The 15,155-nt window shown below is 37.8% G+C and overlaps 2 protein-coding genes across 4 annotated transcripts; one reads left to right on the top strand and one right to left on the bottom strand.

The window, feature by feature from the left end:
• Positions 1 to 1,603: 1,603 nt before the first annotated feature.
• Positions 1,604 to 5,976, top strand: LOC103403516 (protein REDUCED WALL ACETYLATION 2-like). 3 transcript variants are annotated; one of them, XM_017323694.3, is made up of 16 exons: positions 1,604 to 1,959; positions 2,113 to 2,204; positions 2,387 to 2,527; positions 2,618 to 2,674; positions 2,766 to 2,838; positions 3,039 to 3,197; positions 3,402 to 3,551; positions 3,645 to 3,900; positions 3,978 to 4,093; positions 4,258 to 4,344; positions 4,415 to 4,503; positions 4,594 to 4,656; positions 4,880 to 4,936; positions 5,135 to 5,231; positions 5,309 to 5,467; positions 5,631 to 5,976. In XM_017323694.3, the coding sequence occupies exons 1-16, from the start codon at positions 1,924 to 1,926 to the stop codon at positions 5,634 to 5,636; spliced, it is 1,638 nt and encodes a 545-aa protein (XP_017179183.1). In that variant the 5' UTR covers positions 1,604 to 1,923; the 3' UTR covers positions 5,637 to 5,976. The 3 variants fall into 3 exon arrangements, with proteins under 3 accessions (XP_017179183.1, XP_017179184.1, XP_028951297.1); XM_017323695.3 differs by having other exon boundaries at positions 1,619 to 1,959; positions 2,390 to 2,527; XM_029095464.2 differs by having other exon boundaries at positions 1,702 to 1,959; positions 2,315 to 2,527.
• A 464-nt stretch (positions 5,977 to 6,440) lies between these two features.
• LOC103403517 (uncharacterized) lies at positions 6,441 to 8,490 on the bottom strand. Its single transcript, XM_008342358.4, has 3 exons — positions 8,358 to 8,490; positions 7,325 to 7,455; positions 6,441 to 6,970 (listed from the first exon to the last, which is right to left on the bottom strand). The coding sequence occupies exons 2-3, from the start codon at positions 7,420 to 7,422 to the stop codon at positions 6,724 to 6,726; spliced, it is 345 nt and encodes a 114-aa protein (XP_008340580.1). The 5' UTR covers positions 7,423 to 7,455; positions 8,358 to 8,490; the 3' UTR covers positions 6,441 to 6,723.
• Between the last annotated feature and the right edge of the window lie 6,665 nt (positions 8,491 to 15,155).

The raw sequence follows: 15,155 nt of genomic DNA, 5'->3' as shown, positions 1-15,155 counted from the left end.
AAATGCTTTTTGCAATAAGCATCAAGAAGTATATATTTGGTGTTTTTTTGCATGAAGTGTTTTTAGAATTCAAAATATTTAAAAAAAAATAGTTTCTTAGATTACCATGAATTTCATAGTCGAGTAGATTTGCTGATTATGATTTGTGCAGCTCTTATAATTATCCGTTGAGTAAGAGCTTTTGTTGTTTAAACTATGACTAGACATAGAGTGGGTTTATAAATAAAAACACAATTAGTATATTTTGAGAGGAAATATTTGCAAATTAAAGAATAATAGCTGATAACATATGAGTAATTTGAAGTTAAATATGAATTGATTTTATTTAATTACTTTAGTTTTATGTCCATAAAATTATAAATAAATAAAAATACGTGAAAAGTTAAAAAAAAAAATGAAAATATTTTTTATTAAGATTTCGTCGCACAATACGATTTTGTTGGGCCTTGTTGAGTGAACAAAAATGATCCGAACTCTTCAAAATCCGCCGACAAAAATTAGTAGACCAAATAAAATAGGAAAATCTAAAAAAAATAAATAAAAAACAAAATAGGAAAAGAAATTTGATAAAAATATCCAAGACGGCAATGGCAATGGCATTGCTTAAAATATGGAAACGAATCTTGACGATGGTCGGTCCTTGGATCCTCCAATCAAATTTGTATTAAAATATGGAGTTTTATCAATATTATTTTAATTCATATTGTTTTAAAAACCTCTCTAAATTATAAAAATATAGAAATAGGATAAGACTATAAAAATAAAAATATAATAAAAAAATGATAGGACATGTTTGATAGGTGGGTAGAGCCCAAAATTGGAAACATTTATTATAAGCATTATGGTTCCATTTACTTGAATCAAGTGCTTCCTCAAACTAAATAGATAATAGAATTTTGTGGATATTACCCAAATTGCAAGGTTGGATGGTACAAGTTTAGTGTTGCATCTCTCTCTCTCTCTCTCTCTCTCTCTCTCTCTCTCTTCAAAATTGAATACATAAATAAGACAACCAACACAAAAAGGGAAATTTACGGTGAGTTTGAAAAATGTGAGATGATTTGATCTTGGAATGGAAATTGAAAATCTAGTTATTAATATGATTCGTCCGAAAATCACTCTTAGCTCGTTCTGTGCAATGTGAAATCAAATTAGTTGTCTTTGTAGTTTGCAGTAATTATAAAAATTCAATATGAGTTGTCAAGCCTCCCTTTAGGCCAGTTTGGTCAATGTGAGGTCGATTTGGTAGTACCCTAGTGGAAAACTGGAGGTGAGTGGATCAAGTTTGTTAGATTTGCTACTAAACGGTGTTCTCTGATATGATTTGCAACCACGATATCGTTTTATAATGCTACTAAACGGTGTTCTCTCGCATGATAATGCAACAATGGACATGGACGCTACCATCTCTTTCTGTATGAAGTTGTATTTGGTCTAATCCGATCTATTTACACGTTTAGGCAGAATTCATGAAAAATCAGAAGTGAGACCCGCAAATCCACATCCACACCGTCGGATCCAAATCCAACGCCCCATAAAAATCGAAAGGTACAAATTTAATTAATGAAACGATTTAATAGTTAGAAGAAATGGTGCTATCACTAAAGAAAAAGGAAAAATAGAAGAAAACAATTGCAAGCATGTATGGTTGTCAGTTGTCACTCATTAACTCGCACCCTCTCTCTCTCTTCTCTCTCTTCTCTCTCTCTCTCACACTGCGTCTCTGTTCCTCAGTAGTTTTTCACCTTCTTCTTCCCTCCGACGCTCTCTCTCTCTCTCTAAATTGAATACTCTGCATCGCAGCGTATATTACAACGCAGACATTGCATTTGCGTCCTCAGATTTCAGCCGCTGATCGAATCGGATCTGTGAAATGCTTGCTCATTGATCTCTCCTCTCCGTCCGATCCACGGCCTTCCAAAGATGATGATGATCTTTAGCCCTGTAACTGTCGGCCAGGTACTCGATTTCTCAGCTTCTACTGTTTTCTTCCAGATCTTGCTCGAATTCAAGCCCTTGCTTCTCGGATTAGTGTAATTTTGTCACTGATTTTGGTATAAAGTGGTGATTTTTGTTGAAAGATAGTGATGATTCTGTTCCGTGTGGTTGCAGGTTTCGTTCTTGCTCGGAGTTATTCCGATAATCTCAGCTTGGATTTATGCCGAGTATTTGGAGTACAAGAAGAATTCACTTTCTTCCAAATTGTGAGTTGAACAATTGTTGCGCTTTAGCTCATTTAATTTCTATGCATTTAAGCATTGCATTACCGAAAGCTCAAACTTTGTATGTATATGTATGTGTAAATTTTTTGTAGTTTTTGTGGATGTGAGTAATCGAAATGAGATCGTTCGGGTTTGTGCTGAGTGAGATTGGTTTTTAACATTAGTAGGTGCTCCGAGGTGAATTTGGTTGAAGTGGAAAAGGAGGCGGTTAAAGAGGATGACAGAGCTGTTTTGTTGGAGGGAGGAGGTCTTCAATCTGCCTCCCCGAAAGCTCGAACTCCATCTGGATATCCGCCAATTTTCAGGTTTGTAAATGACACTCATTGGACCCCGAGTTGTTAGTTAATGATTGCTAAGCCATGTGCTAACACCTAACGGTCATTATATGTGTTTAGGTTCATGTTGATGGAGTCGTCCTTCTTGCTTGATAATCGGCTGACGCTTAGGGCAATGTAAGTGAATTTTTTCATGGCTTGAATAAAAGGTATATCCTTTTTTAATGTATCAGAATGATGACCTTGCCTCTCTGTGTCTCTCTTACAGATCTGAATTTAGTGTCCTGTTAGCATACTTCTACTTATGCGACCGTACGGATTTCTTCAATGCATCAACAAAGGTGACATTGATAACTTAGTCATATTATGTTAAACATGTCACTCTTCATTATCGGCAATGTTTGGTTTCGAACGAAGCAGTGTCTCTCAACAAAATATTTGATAAAAAGAAAGTACTGCCAAAAATCATCTATATTTAAACTTTTTTTAAATATCTTTCTGTGATGAGCCTTATGTTCTTGAATGTCTTCTGTTTGTGCAGAGTTACAATCGGGATCTTTTCATATTTCTATACTTCCTTCTCATCATAGTTTCAGCAATGACTTCTTTCACGATACATAATGAGAAGTCTCCCTTAACCGGGAAAGCTATACTTTACTTGAATAGGCATCAAACTGAAGAGTGGAAAGGCTGGATGCAGGTTGGTCATTTTGTAATCTTTTATGATGTTTACTTGTTAAATGTGCACTTTTTGGTACCTATGTCCAATATAAAAACCATTAGGTCTTTACGTATGTTCACCAAACCATGCTTTTGTCATAGAGATTAATAATACAAGTCATCTGGCTTTCCATGTCGGTCTTATCATCATTGAGGTCTAACTCTTCTTTGCTCTATGTCACAGGTGTTATTTTTGTTGTACCACTATTTTGCTGCAACAGAAATTTATAATGCAATCCGGGTATTTATTGCTGCATATGTCTGGATGACTGGGTTTGGAAACTTTTCTTATTATTATGTTCGCAAAGATTTCAGCCTAGCAAGGTTTGCACAGGTATTGGGGGTTTCCTAGATCTCTAAGATTGCGTGGGTGAGTTTGCCATATTTAGCATTTATATAACTCATCTCATTCCTTTTTGTTGTGTAGATGATGTGGCGGCTTAATTTCTTGGTACTGTTTTGCTGCGTTATCCTTAACAACAGTTACGTGCTGTACTACATCTGTCCGATGCACACTCTATTCACTCTTATGGTTTATGGGGCACTTGGTATTATGAACAAGTACAATGAAATTGGGTCAGTGATAGGTGTGAAAATCGCCGCTTGCTTCTTGGTTGTTATCTTGGTGTGGGAAATACCTGGAGTGTTTGAATTGCTTTGGTGGCCATTTACATTCCTCCTTGGTAAGTAACTGGTACAGCTTTATTTACCATGTCAAATGGTGCAGACCACTGACCAAAATTGCTAAACAAATTTGCAGGCTACACAGATCCTGCGAAACCAGGTTTACCCCTCTTACATGAATGGCATTTTCGGTCGGGCCTTGATCGATACATATGGATAATTGGAATGATATATGCTTACTATCATCCAACTGTAAGTCTTGATTAAAATCCTGTCCATTTCCCCCATTTTCCAGTCCAGTTTTGTCATTGGTGTAATTTTTCGTACTTGACTGGTGGATTCAATATGAGAGCATCTGTTTAGGTTTTGTCATTCTTTTGAGTCAGTAGCTAACCAATTGGCATATATCTTTATAGGTTGAGAGATGGATGGAGAAACTGGAGGAAGCAGAATGGAAGCGTAAAACATCGATCAAATCAGCTGTTTCTTTGATAGCCTTAACGGTATTATAATGTCGTATTCAGGAAAATCCCTGCTTCTTAAATATTGATCTCTGACAGTCTGAATTTCCAGGTGGGATACCTATGGTTTGAGTATATATACAAGATGGACAAGCTTACTTACAATAAATATCATCCTTTTACCTCATGGATTCCTATAACGTATGGTATCTCTCCTTCAATGCTTTAACAAATTGTATTGTATGTAAGTTATCCTATTTACTAATATAGCATCTTGTTCTTGTTTATCAGGGTCTACATATGTTTGCGAAATGTCACGCAGCAATTCCGCAGCTACTCTTTGACTCTTTTCGCGTGAGTGGCTGTCTTGTGATATCTCTGTTTTTAATCTATTTTATCTCACCTATTAGAGTATTATTTGCTTTGGACAGCATCAGGTTTAACTCTAAAACATTATGGTAGCTTCAGTTTTTAGTTTTAGTTAGAAAATGCGCCTTTGTCTGTAATTTCTGAAGGTTCTTTTATATTTAAAATTTCTGTTCTTTTTGTCCTTGTGACATTGTCTTTGGTTTATCAGATGGCTTGGAAAGATCACCCTGGAGACCTACATCTTGCAATTCCACGTCTGGTTAAGGTAAGCGTTTAATTGTTCCTGCAGCACGTTTGAGGTTTCACTAATAAGACCGGCTTTGCAAATGTTTCAAGTACCCCCCTTTGTCAGCAAATATTTGGTCAATGAGAAGTGGTGGCGCATTGTATACGTACTTCCGATTATGTACATACTTATGTTGGCAGATACCTTTCTTACTCTGGTTTCTGTGTGACTTTGCAGATCAAGTACCCCTGATGCTCAGCCTAAGTTGTTGCTTTCTATCATCCCGGATTACCCAATGTTGAACTTCATGCTCACTTCTGCCATATACGTTGCTGTAAGTAAATGACGTTATTTGCTGTAATCAGAAGAAGATACTCTATTTCTCATGGTTCAAACTTTGCTATAATGCAGATCTCTTACAGGCTCTTCGACCTGACAAATACATTGAAAATAGCATTTGTACCTAGTAAAGATAACAAGCGCCTCGTCTCCAACATAGTTACAGCTACCGCAGTTTCATGTGGGTTGTACTTCATCTCTTTCGTCTTCCTAAAAATCCCCCAAATACTGGTAAGTTTTATGCCTCCGAATTGGTTAGTTAATTAAGTCCGAGCCCATTTCACATTGTTCAAAATGGTAGTACGGGTGTTTCCCTGCTTCATTTGTTTAGACCAAAAGTTCTCACATGGTTCCCATCTCACTCTGCGATTTTATTACTCTTCAATCTCCACAGGCTTGAGCAATCAAATATGTAAAAGATACAGAACAAAACAAGGCCAGTTGCTTCTCAAGGTGTCTGTGTCACGGGAAAATACTGTTCGACCGCAAGAGTTCTTGCATCCGTAGCCCGGTGGGGATATCAATTCATCGGCTGCTAATGAGAACACTGGGTTGTTAATCGAAATGCAGATGATTGTACCAGTTCTGTTTTACATTTTTTTTGTCTACGTTGTAATAGTATTAGATTTCGGTACCTAAATTGTATAGGGAAGGGTGAGTAATTGAATTGATTTGACCTCCAATCAGGAGGATATACGTTTTGTCATACTTAATACTACCAAATGTCGACGTTTTTACTAGTTTGCTACTGCAAAAATACTTGGAGCCATGGCTGTTACCGTGTAGATATGAACTATTGAGTGCAATTTACTCCCTTCCCGTTAATTTATGGAGTGCAACTTGCGGCAAACATTTGAAGCATTCGGAGTTGAACAGAGCATTCGCTTCTGCACTCGAGCACGTATGTTCCATCTCTCCCATACAATATTGTATGAGACAAACTAAATATTGGAGTTATAAAGATTTTAAACACCTGCAAAGTAACTAGGGCCTGTTTGAAATTGCTTATGTAGGAAGCACTTTTACTAACGTAAGAAGCATTTTTATTAGCAAAAAGCGCTTTTCGTTCTTCCAATACAATCTCAAACAAGCCCCTAGTCCTAAATAATTCATCACCCGTGAAAAGTTGCCGCTGTGCTCTCTAAGGCTCAAAGGCGGCCTCAAAATAGCCTTTGTCCAACATTCAAATTGGTTAAAAGAAAACTAAATCCAAAGATAAAAACAGCTTTCATAAACATGACCTAAAACAAAAAGTTCTCCAGAAATCACCAAGCAGCCTATGCCCTTTAGCTAAGCGGTAATCATTGGAAAGGGTGAACAAAGCCTACAACGACATTCGTTTGGTACAAATAACTAAAGACCATTTTCAAATGGGCAGCAAAAGACTACATTGCAGGAAGCAGCATTGGGTTCAGACCCTTCTTGAAATAGAAAATAGTTAGCAGCAGCACAGGGTACCTTTCATTCGAGGTGTAGCTGATAATCCCTCAGAATATGTGCACAATGTCATATGCAAATGTCCAGAACAACACGAATGACAAAAGCCCGCCCAGAAAGCCATCAAGTATAATCTGGTTCCAGCTATCAAAATATGAATAAACTGCAAACCCTGTCTTGGCAATGAGTCCAACCGAGGTGACGGTCATGATAAGAAAATACCAAATAAATCCAGTAAGGCCAGTGAATCCCAAAATTCCAGCAATGACCCCACCGATGATAGACATAAATGTTCGGCTGCACGAAGGAAAAATGGAGACATTTAAGTATTAACCTGGAAAGTTATAAGAATGTATTTTCTAGCATGAAAACGTTTTGAAGATAAAAAATCATTTGGTTTGACATCTTCCCGCATGCTATATGATTCATCCACAAGGTCATTATGTCACACAGTTACACTAGCCAGACGTGAAACCGACATGAGTAATACATGGAACTGTGATCCCTCCCAACATTTAGCAAGATAATTTATCATCGATTACTGATGGATTGACATAGAAAGCAACATTTTGAGGCTTAACAAGTCCACATAACAACACATGGGAGACATAGAATAGGTTTCATGATGGGCCATGAGGTTGTCAAACAAACCTGTAATATATAATTTTCATGTTGCTTTGTAAATTTTCAGCGTTGAGGGTTGGCACATCAAATGCGGCCTCGCTAGATTTCTTCTCAGACGCACCCATACCTTCTTCTTTCTGTGAGCTGAGAATTAATTCCTGAAGAAAAAGACAAAAACGAACCAACCTTCCCCTCAGTTTTGTATAAACCATCAGCCTAATGTCATTGGAATAAGTAATTAATGCAAGTTCAACAGAGCAGCTAGTCCATAAAAACACAGACCATAGCGTAATAGGGAAAAAGAACACAAGCTCAAACAGGTAAAACTGTGGAGGAAGCAAATATACACAAAACTTTCAGAACACATGGTACGGAACTCCCAGGAATTTGCTACACTCACAAACATATCGCAAATCTGAAATTTCCACCAGAGGGGAAATCTATAGAGTACAAGTTCTACAATCACATAGAAGACTCATTGCTGCTTTGCAAGATTACGATGAACTAAATTATCGAGAATTCGATGCATAAACAGCACATAAACAGCTAAAACAAGTCCCGCAAATTGCCAATCTTCGCACCTGAAATCCAAATCAGACGCTTGATATCGATCACTCAGCAGGAACTGAACTGGGTTTTTTCGGTGCCCCGAAGATTTCTAGGTCTAAGGTTTTCATAGTATAGGCACAGTGTGCTTACGGATTAGTAAACGAGCCATTAGTGTCCCAAAGATTTCTAGGTCTAGGGTTTTTCATAGTATAGGCACAGTAAAGTAACCAGATTAAGTCAACCACTAACATCGCACACCATGAAAATTACACATCAACAGAAACAGAGTCACATAAACTCCAAACAATTACCCTGAACTTCTACAAATTCAAAACCCACCCCCCCCTGTTCTGGAATTAAAATTTACAAAAATTAAAACCTTGCCCCCAAACTCCAGATTCAGTGTAATTATCGAAAACCTAGTGGTACAAGATCTGATATTTGTGAACTATCATCCAATTTGCTGAAATCCAACACAAAGGAATTGAAGAAATTGCAGAGATGAACTTACAGTGAGGAGCGATCGGAGGGCTCTGTTCTTCCAGTTTGCAGAACGAATGAGAGCTTTGTTTTTGCCTAATTGGGTTTATGGGTCTTTGAAGGAAACCGAGTCCAAGTCGGAGTGTCCGACCCGTCAATCCTCTTTTGATTAATTTTCCAATCTTGCCCCGAAAGTTTACAAATTTCATAATTTGCCCACCTACTGAACATGAAATCCCATTTCTGTCCTCCTCTTCTTCACTTGGACTGTATTTTGGAGCCATCTTCTCTGCAACCCAACCATAAAAAGCCCTCAAATTCTTCAACGTTAATTGGATATCGAGCGTCCCAGAACACAAAAAATTGATCTTTTAGCGGTCATTTGATTAGGGTTTTGAAGTTTGCTTCAGATTACACCCATTAACAACCACTTATGAATCATTTTTCAGATTACACTCATTATCTCAAGTTTTGGGTCGAACTAAGCCATTAGCACACATAGTTCATGGAACAAAATCGAGTTATCCGGGCCCTGGCTTCCACTTCGTCGGTAAATGTCTTGGTAGGTGCATCTGAGACTTGGAACAACATGTTGAACCGTGTGGTTGCCGTCCTAATGTTGTAGCGTATACCAGCATGGTGGACGTTCTTTGTAGGAATTTTATGTTTCATCAAGCTCATAATCCTGTAGAAGATATGTCTGCTGAAGGTTGTCCTCCAAATACAGTTACATGTAACACATTTTATCACAGGGTTATGCGCCGATGGAAAGGTAGATTGGGCTGGCAAGATGCTCGATAGTATAGGAAACATGGGTGTTTGCCTAACTTACAACGTATGATGAGTTACTGGACGGTCTCTTCAAAGCTAACAGATTCGAAGAAGCTTAAGGAATTGTTAGGGAGATCGAGGAAATAGGGAGTGGACTGAATTTGGTAACTTACAATACCATTTTGAATGGTTTTTGCCACGCTGGAATGACCAAGGAGGCTATGCAGCTTTCGGAAAGATGCTGGTAAGGGAACGAAGCCTGATGCCATCACATATAACACGATAAATATGCCAATTGCAAGCAAGGTTCGATAAGCACTGCTAGAGTTTCGACAAAGTTGGTGCAGAAAAGGAGTGGCAACCAGATGGAGTAGCTTATTCCAGTATATATTGTGTGGGGCGTTTGTAATTGGGTAGGTTTAGATGAGGCCTTGGTTTATCTTGATAAGATGATAAGTGAAGGGATCTGTGTAAACTTATTTCTTACTTCACAGCCAAAACATGATCAGTTAAGCCATTGAACTACAATCAACATGTAATGATAGTCGAAGACATCTTGCATGGGTACTAGGATTAGCCTTCTCTTCTCTGGTGTTTGATACAATACAACCTTCAATGGGACTGGTTTTCTTCTTGGAATCACACCGAGAAGAGAGACCAAGAACCTCTCTTTTATTTACGTGAAAAACAATAACTGCTACCAGGGGCGGATCCACAGTGGGGTCGTCGGGGTCGCACGACCCCTTGGAAACCATGGAAACAACCTTGAAGCTCCCATATGCGACCTCTTGGAGCTGGGGTCGTCGGGGTCGTCGGGGTCGGACTCGCACGCCAAGTGTTCGACAAAAATCCTGAACGAAGCTCGGCAGGAAGAGGAAGAAGAAGCAGCGCTCGCGCGCGCTTTTTTTTTTTCAAAACAGACGGGCAAAACAGCGTCGTTTTGGCCCAGGAAATTTTTTTAAATGACCTGGCCAAAACGGCGTCGTTTTGGGCTAGGCCGAACAAAAAAAAAAAAAAAAAAAATTCCCACCGTGTCCCCCCCAGTCCCAGCCTTCCTACCCGACTCCTATACAATCAAAAGCCCCAATTTTTCATCCTCCAACCCTAACTCAATTCCCCCAAACCCTCAACTCCTTTCCTCCCTTGCTGCTGCTGCTCCCAAACCCTCAACGTCAACTCCATCTCCTCCCTTGCTGCTCCTCTGCTGGCGGCTCCAACTCCATCTCCTCCCTTTGTTTATATTGTGAGTATTTATTTTGAATATTTTGTATATGTAGAATATATTTAATTAATTGAAATTCAATTCATATTTATTTTGTGAGTTTTTATTGTGAGTTTTTATTGATGGTTTGTTTATATTGATGATTTGTTTATATTGTGAGTTTTTATTGATGGTTTGTTTATATTGTGATTTTTTATTTTCATTATTTTGTATATGTAGAATGCAAGATGAGATATTTAATTTAATTGAAATCCAATTCATATTTATTTTGATTATGTTTATGGTTTGTTTATATTGTGAGTATTTATTTTGAATATTTTGTATATGTAGAATATATTTAATTTAATTGAAATTCAATTCATATTTATTTTGATTATATTGATGGTTTGTTTATATTGTGAGTTTTTATTTTCATTATTTTGTATATGTAGAATGCAAGATGAGATATTTAATTTAATTGAAATCCAATTCATATTTATTTTGATTATGTTTATGGTTTGTTTATATTGTGAGTATTTATTTTGAATATTTTGCATATGTAGCAAGCATTATTATGGAACGGTTTTTTTAAGAGAAAGTCATCATCGGGTTCGGGTAGTTCGAATAATGTTGATAGTTCAAATACTGTCGGTAGTTATCAAGAACTCCAAGTTCAAGACAAAGTCAGTTAGATGATGTTTTGGGTAATCTTCAAGCGGATCCTGGATTAAGAACTCGAATAATAGATTATGACGCTAATATAAGAGATGAGGTCCGAAGATTATATCTACAAAAAAGGACCTTGTCAACCTAGAGGTCATAATTTCCCAATAACTAATATGTCGGGAATTAATCGACGCTTCATTCCCCAATGGTTTGATGAGTTTGATTGGTTGGAGTATAGTGTATCTAAAGATGCGGCATTTTGTCTCTATTGCTATCTCTTTAAAACCAATTTTGAACAAGTGGGTAGTGAAGCTTTCACTGGAGATGGATTTAAGAATTGGAAGAAAGGGAGAGAAAGATTTAAGATGCATGTTGGACCGGTTGGGAGTGTTCATAATAAGGCTAGAGAAGCTGCTACAAATTTGATGAATCAAGCTACACATATTGAAACGGCAGTGAGCAAACACTCTGACCAAGCTCGTAAGGCTTATCGCACATGCTTGATTGCTTCAATCAAGTGCACTAAGTTTTTATTGCGACAAGGTCTTCATTTTCGTGGCCATGATGAAAGTGCCACTTCAAGCAATAGGGGAAATTACTTGGAGTTATTGCAATTCCTTGCAGATAATAATGATAAAGTTAGAGAAGTTGTGATGGAAAATGCTCCGGGGAATCTCAAATTACTAGCTCCTTCCATTCAAAAAGAAATTGTGAATTCATGTGCCCTTGAAACACTTGATGCTATCATGGATGGTCTAAAAGATAGATTCTTTTCAATATTGGTGGATGAAGCACGTGATGTGTCTGTGAAAGAGCAAATGGCTATGGTGTTGCGTTATGTGGATGACAACGGGCATGTAATTGAAAGATTTGTGGGTATCCAACATGTTACCGACACTACTTCAAGTTCACTAAAGGATGCTATTGACACATTGTTTTCTCGCTACGGTTTGAGCATTTCCAAGCTACGAGGACAAGGTTATGATGGTGCTAGCAATATGAGAAGTGAGTTGAATGGCCTTAAAACAAAGATATTGAGAGAACAACCTTGTGCATATTATGTTCATTGCTTTGCTCATCAACTTCAACTAGCTCTTGTTACCGTAGCAAAGAATAATATAGACATTGCCTCTTTTTTTGCAATGGCTAATAATGTGGTTAATCATGTTGGAGCATCTTGTAAGCGGCGTGATTCACTTAGAGGGCAACTTCAAGAAGAGCTTGTGATAGCTTTTGAAAATGATTGTCTTATAACGGGGCGAGGCTTAAATCAAGAAACAAGTCTCAAACGTGCCGGTGACACACGATGGAACTCACACTATGGTACCTTGATTAGCATCATTTCTATGTTTTCATCCGTGGTTCATGTGCTTTAAATGGTTATTGATGATAATCCTAATGAAAGTGCGGGTGAAGCAAATACGTTAATGAGAGTGATACTTACTTTTGAGTTTGTGTTTCACCTTTTCTTGATGAAAGTCATATTGGGACTCACAAATGATTTGTCACAAGCATTGCAAAGGAAAGATCAAGAAATTGTGAATGCAATGGCTTTAGTGAAATCATGCAAGGAAAAGCTATATTGGATGAGGAATAATGGGTTCGATGCATTGGTTGATGAAGTATCTTCTTTTTGTGAAAAACATCATATTGATGTTCCTAACATGGAAGAGGCATTTATACTTCCAGGGAGGTCAAGGCGTTATGCTCCAATAAAGACAAATCGTCATCATTATCGTGTGGAGCTCTTTATTTATGTCATTGATGAGCAAATTACGGAGTTAGAGGATCGCTTTAATGAGGTAAATACCGAGTTGCTTATTTGTATGACATGTTTGAGTCCGAAAGATTCATTTGTAGCTTTTGATAAACCAAAGTTACTTCGTCTTGCTCAATTTTATCCTCAAGACTTTTCGGATGAAGATCGTTTGGCACTTGAAGATCAACTTGAGATTTATATTCATTATGTGTGTTCCAGTAGTGATTTCTCTCAATTGGAAGGGATTGGTGATCTTGCAAAAAAAATGGTGGAGACAAGGATGCATCAAGTATTCAATTATGTATATTTGCTCATTACATTGTCTTTAGTTTTACCAGTTGCAATTGCTTCAGTGGAGAGAGCATTTTCTGTCATGAATATTGTTAAGGGTCCACTTAGGAACAAAATGGGAGATCAATGGTTGAGTGATAGCTTGCTTGTTTATATTGAGAGAGATATTTTTGCTTGTATTGAAAATGAAGCTATAATGCTTCGTTTTCAAAATATGAAACCTCGTCGTGGACAATTATAGTTTGTAATATTGTTTCCATTATGAATTATGAATGAAAGTACTATGATTTCATTTTCAATATGTTTTTCCATCCTAAATTTTTATTTGAACTTTTACATTGCGACCCCTTGGGGTAAGATTCCTGGATCCGCCACTGACTGCTACCCCCCATTAGGGTTTCGGTTATTGCCGGTTACTTAGAGTTGTTAACCAACTATAATTCAAACTTTATAACTTAATGTTTTTCCCTCCATTTATCTCTATGGCCATATAATCTCTTATCTTGATGTCGGCATATATAAGTACACTAGGGTTTGATTATACTCATCCTATAAAATCTTACAATCTGCCCCAAAATCAGTACATGGAATGTGCTAGTGCGGTGTTTCTTTAGCAGTTTAGGTCATTTGGGGCCAATCTACATATTGGGTGGTATACTTGGTAAATGATAAGAAACATGAGTTGAATGCTCTTATGGAGAATCATATGTTTTTGCACCAAGCTAGCTTACAGACATGCTTGCACATTAAAGTCCAGTTACCTGTGAATATCTAATTAAGTTAGTTCATACATTCGTTCCAAGCTTCCAGAAGTCGAACATACTGTTAATGCAGTCGTGGACCTTGGAGTGTTAAGAATCAATGTCAGCCCAAAATTCCAACACAAGCTATCATACAAAGCTCAAATGATAAAGCCCTATCTCTAGCAATTTGTTGAAGCTTGTAGAAACTTCTCAACATTTGTGGAATAAATGATATTTTGTGGTAAGTTTGCTGCAAAGCACTTTGTGTGGTAGGGAATTAATTAGTTTAAATAAATGTGTGATGTGTATCTCATATAGCTTGCTATAAATACCCAAGTACTCTAGCCTTGTAAATCATTGAGAAGTGAAGAAGAAAATAAGACTACAAGTCTTATAGTGTGTTGTCTTGTGTGTGTTGAGTGTTTGTGAGAGTTGAGAGCTTTCTTTGTCATATTTTCGGTTTAATAAAGTCTTTTGTTGTGTCTCAAATTTTCGAGTGAATTTCTTCTTTGACATATAAAATTTAGAGTTGTTTATTCTAAATTTTTCTCAACAATTGGCATCAGAGCGAGACGGTCAGGGATCGTTCTTGGTGGAGCTATCTTGAGTCGTGAGGAGTTTGGTACTCTGCAAGTTTGTTAGTCAAGCTTGATCGGTATAGTCGAAGTCTTGCCGGCACGATGGGTGACCTTCAAGTAGCTGGAGGAATCAAGAAGCTCAACAACAAAAACTACAATACATGGGCAACATGTATGGAGTCTTACTTACAAGGTCAGGACCTTTGGGAGGTTGTCGGTGGTGATGAGGTTACACAACCGGCGGCAGAAGATGCCAATGGCATCTTGCGAAAGTGGAAAATTAAAGCAGGCAAATCGATGTTTGCTTTAAAGATCACAATTGAAGAAGAAATGTTGGAGCACATCCGGGATGCCAAAATGCCAAAGGAAGCATGGGACACTTTCGTTACACTATTTTCAAAGAAGAATGATACAAGACTGCAACTTCTCGAGAACGAGCTGATATCGATGGCGCAATGCGACATGACGATTGCCCAGTACTTTCACAAGGTGAAGTCGATATGCCGCGAAATTTCAGAGTTAGATCCAACAGCTCCTATTGGGGAAACCAGGATGAAGAGAATAATTATCCATGGTTTGAGACCCGAATATCGAGGGTTTGTTGCCGCTATACAAGGATGGCCGATACAACCATCGCTTGTTGAGTTTGAAAATTTGCTTGCAGGTCAAGAAGCTATGGCCAAACAAATGGGAAGAGTCTTGCTGAAGGGTGAAGAGGAAGCGCTCTACACCAGCAAAAGCAAATGCACTTTCAAGCGTACATTGGTAGTGGATCTAAAAAGGATGGAGACAAGGTGAAAAGTCACCAAGGAAAGGAAGG

This window comes from Malus domestica, chromosome 16 (assembly GCF_042453785.1).
Source record: "Malus domestica chromosome 16, GDT2T_hap1".
Classification (NCBI taxonomy): domain Eukaryota; kingdom Viridiplantae; phylum Streptophyta; class Magnoliopsida; order Rosales; family Rosaceae; genus Malus; species Malus domestica.
The sequence above is the reverse complement of the archived record's forward strand: the minus strand, read 5'-3'. Positions and strand labels throughout refer to the sequence as shown.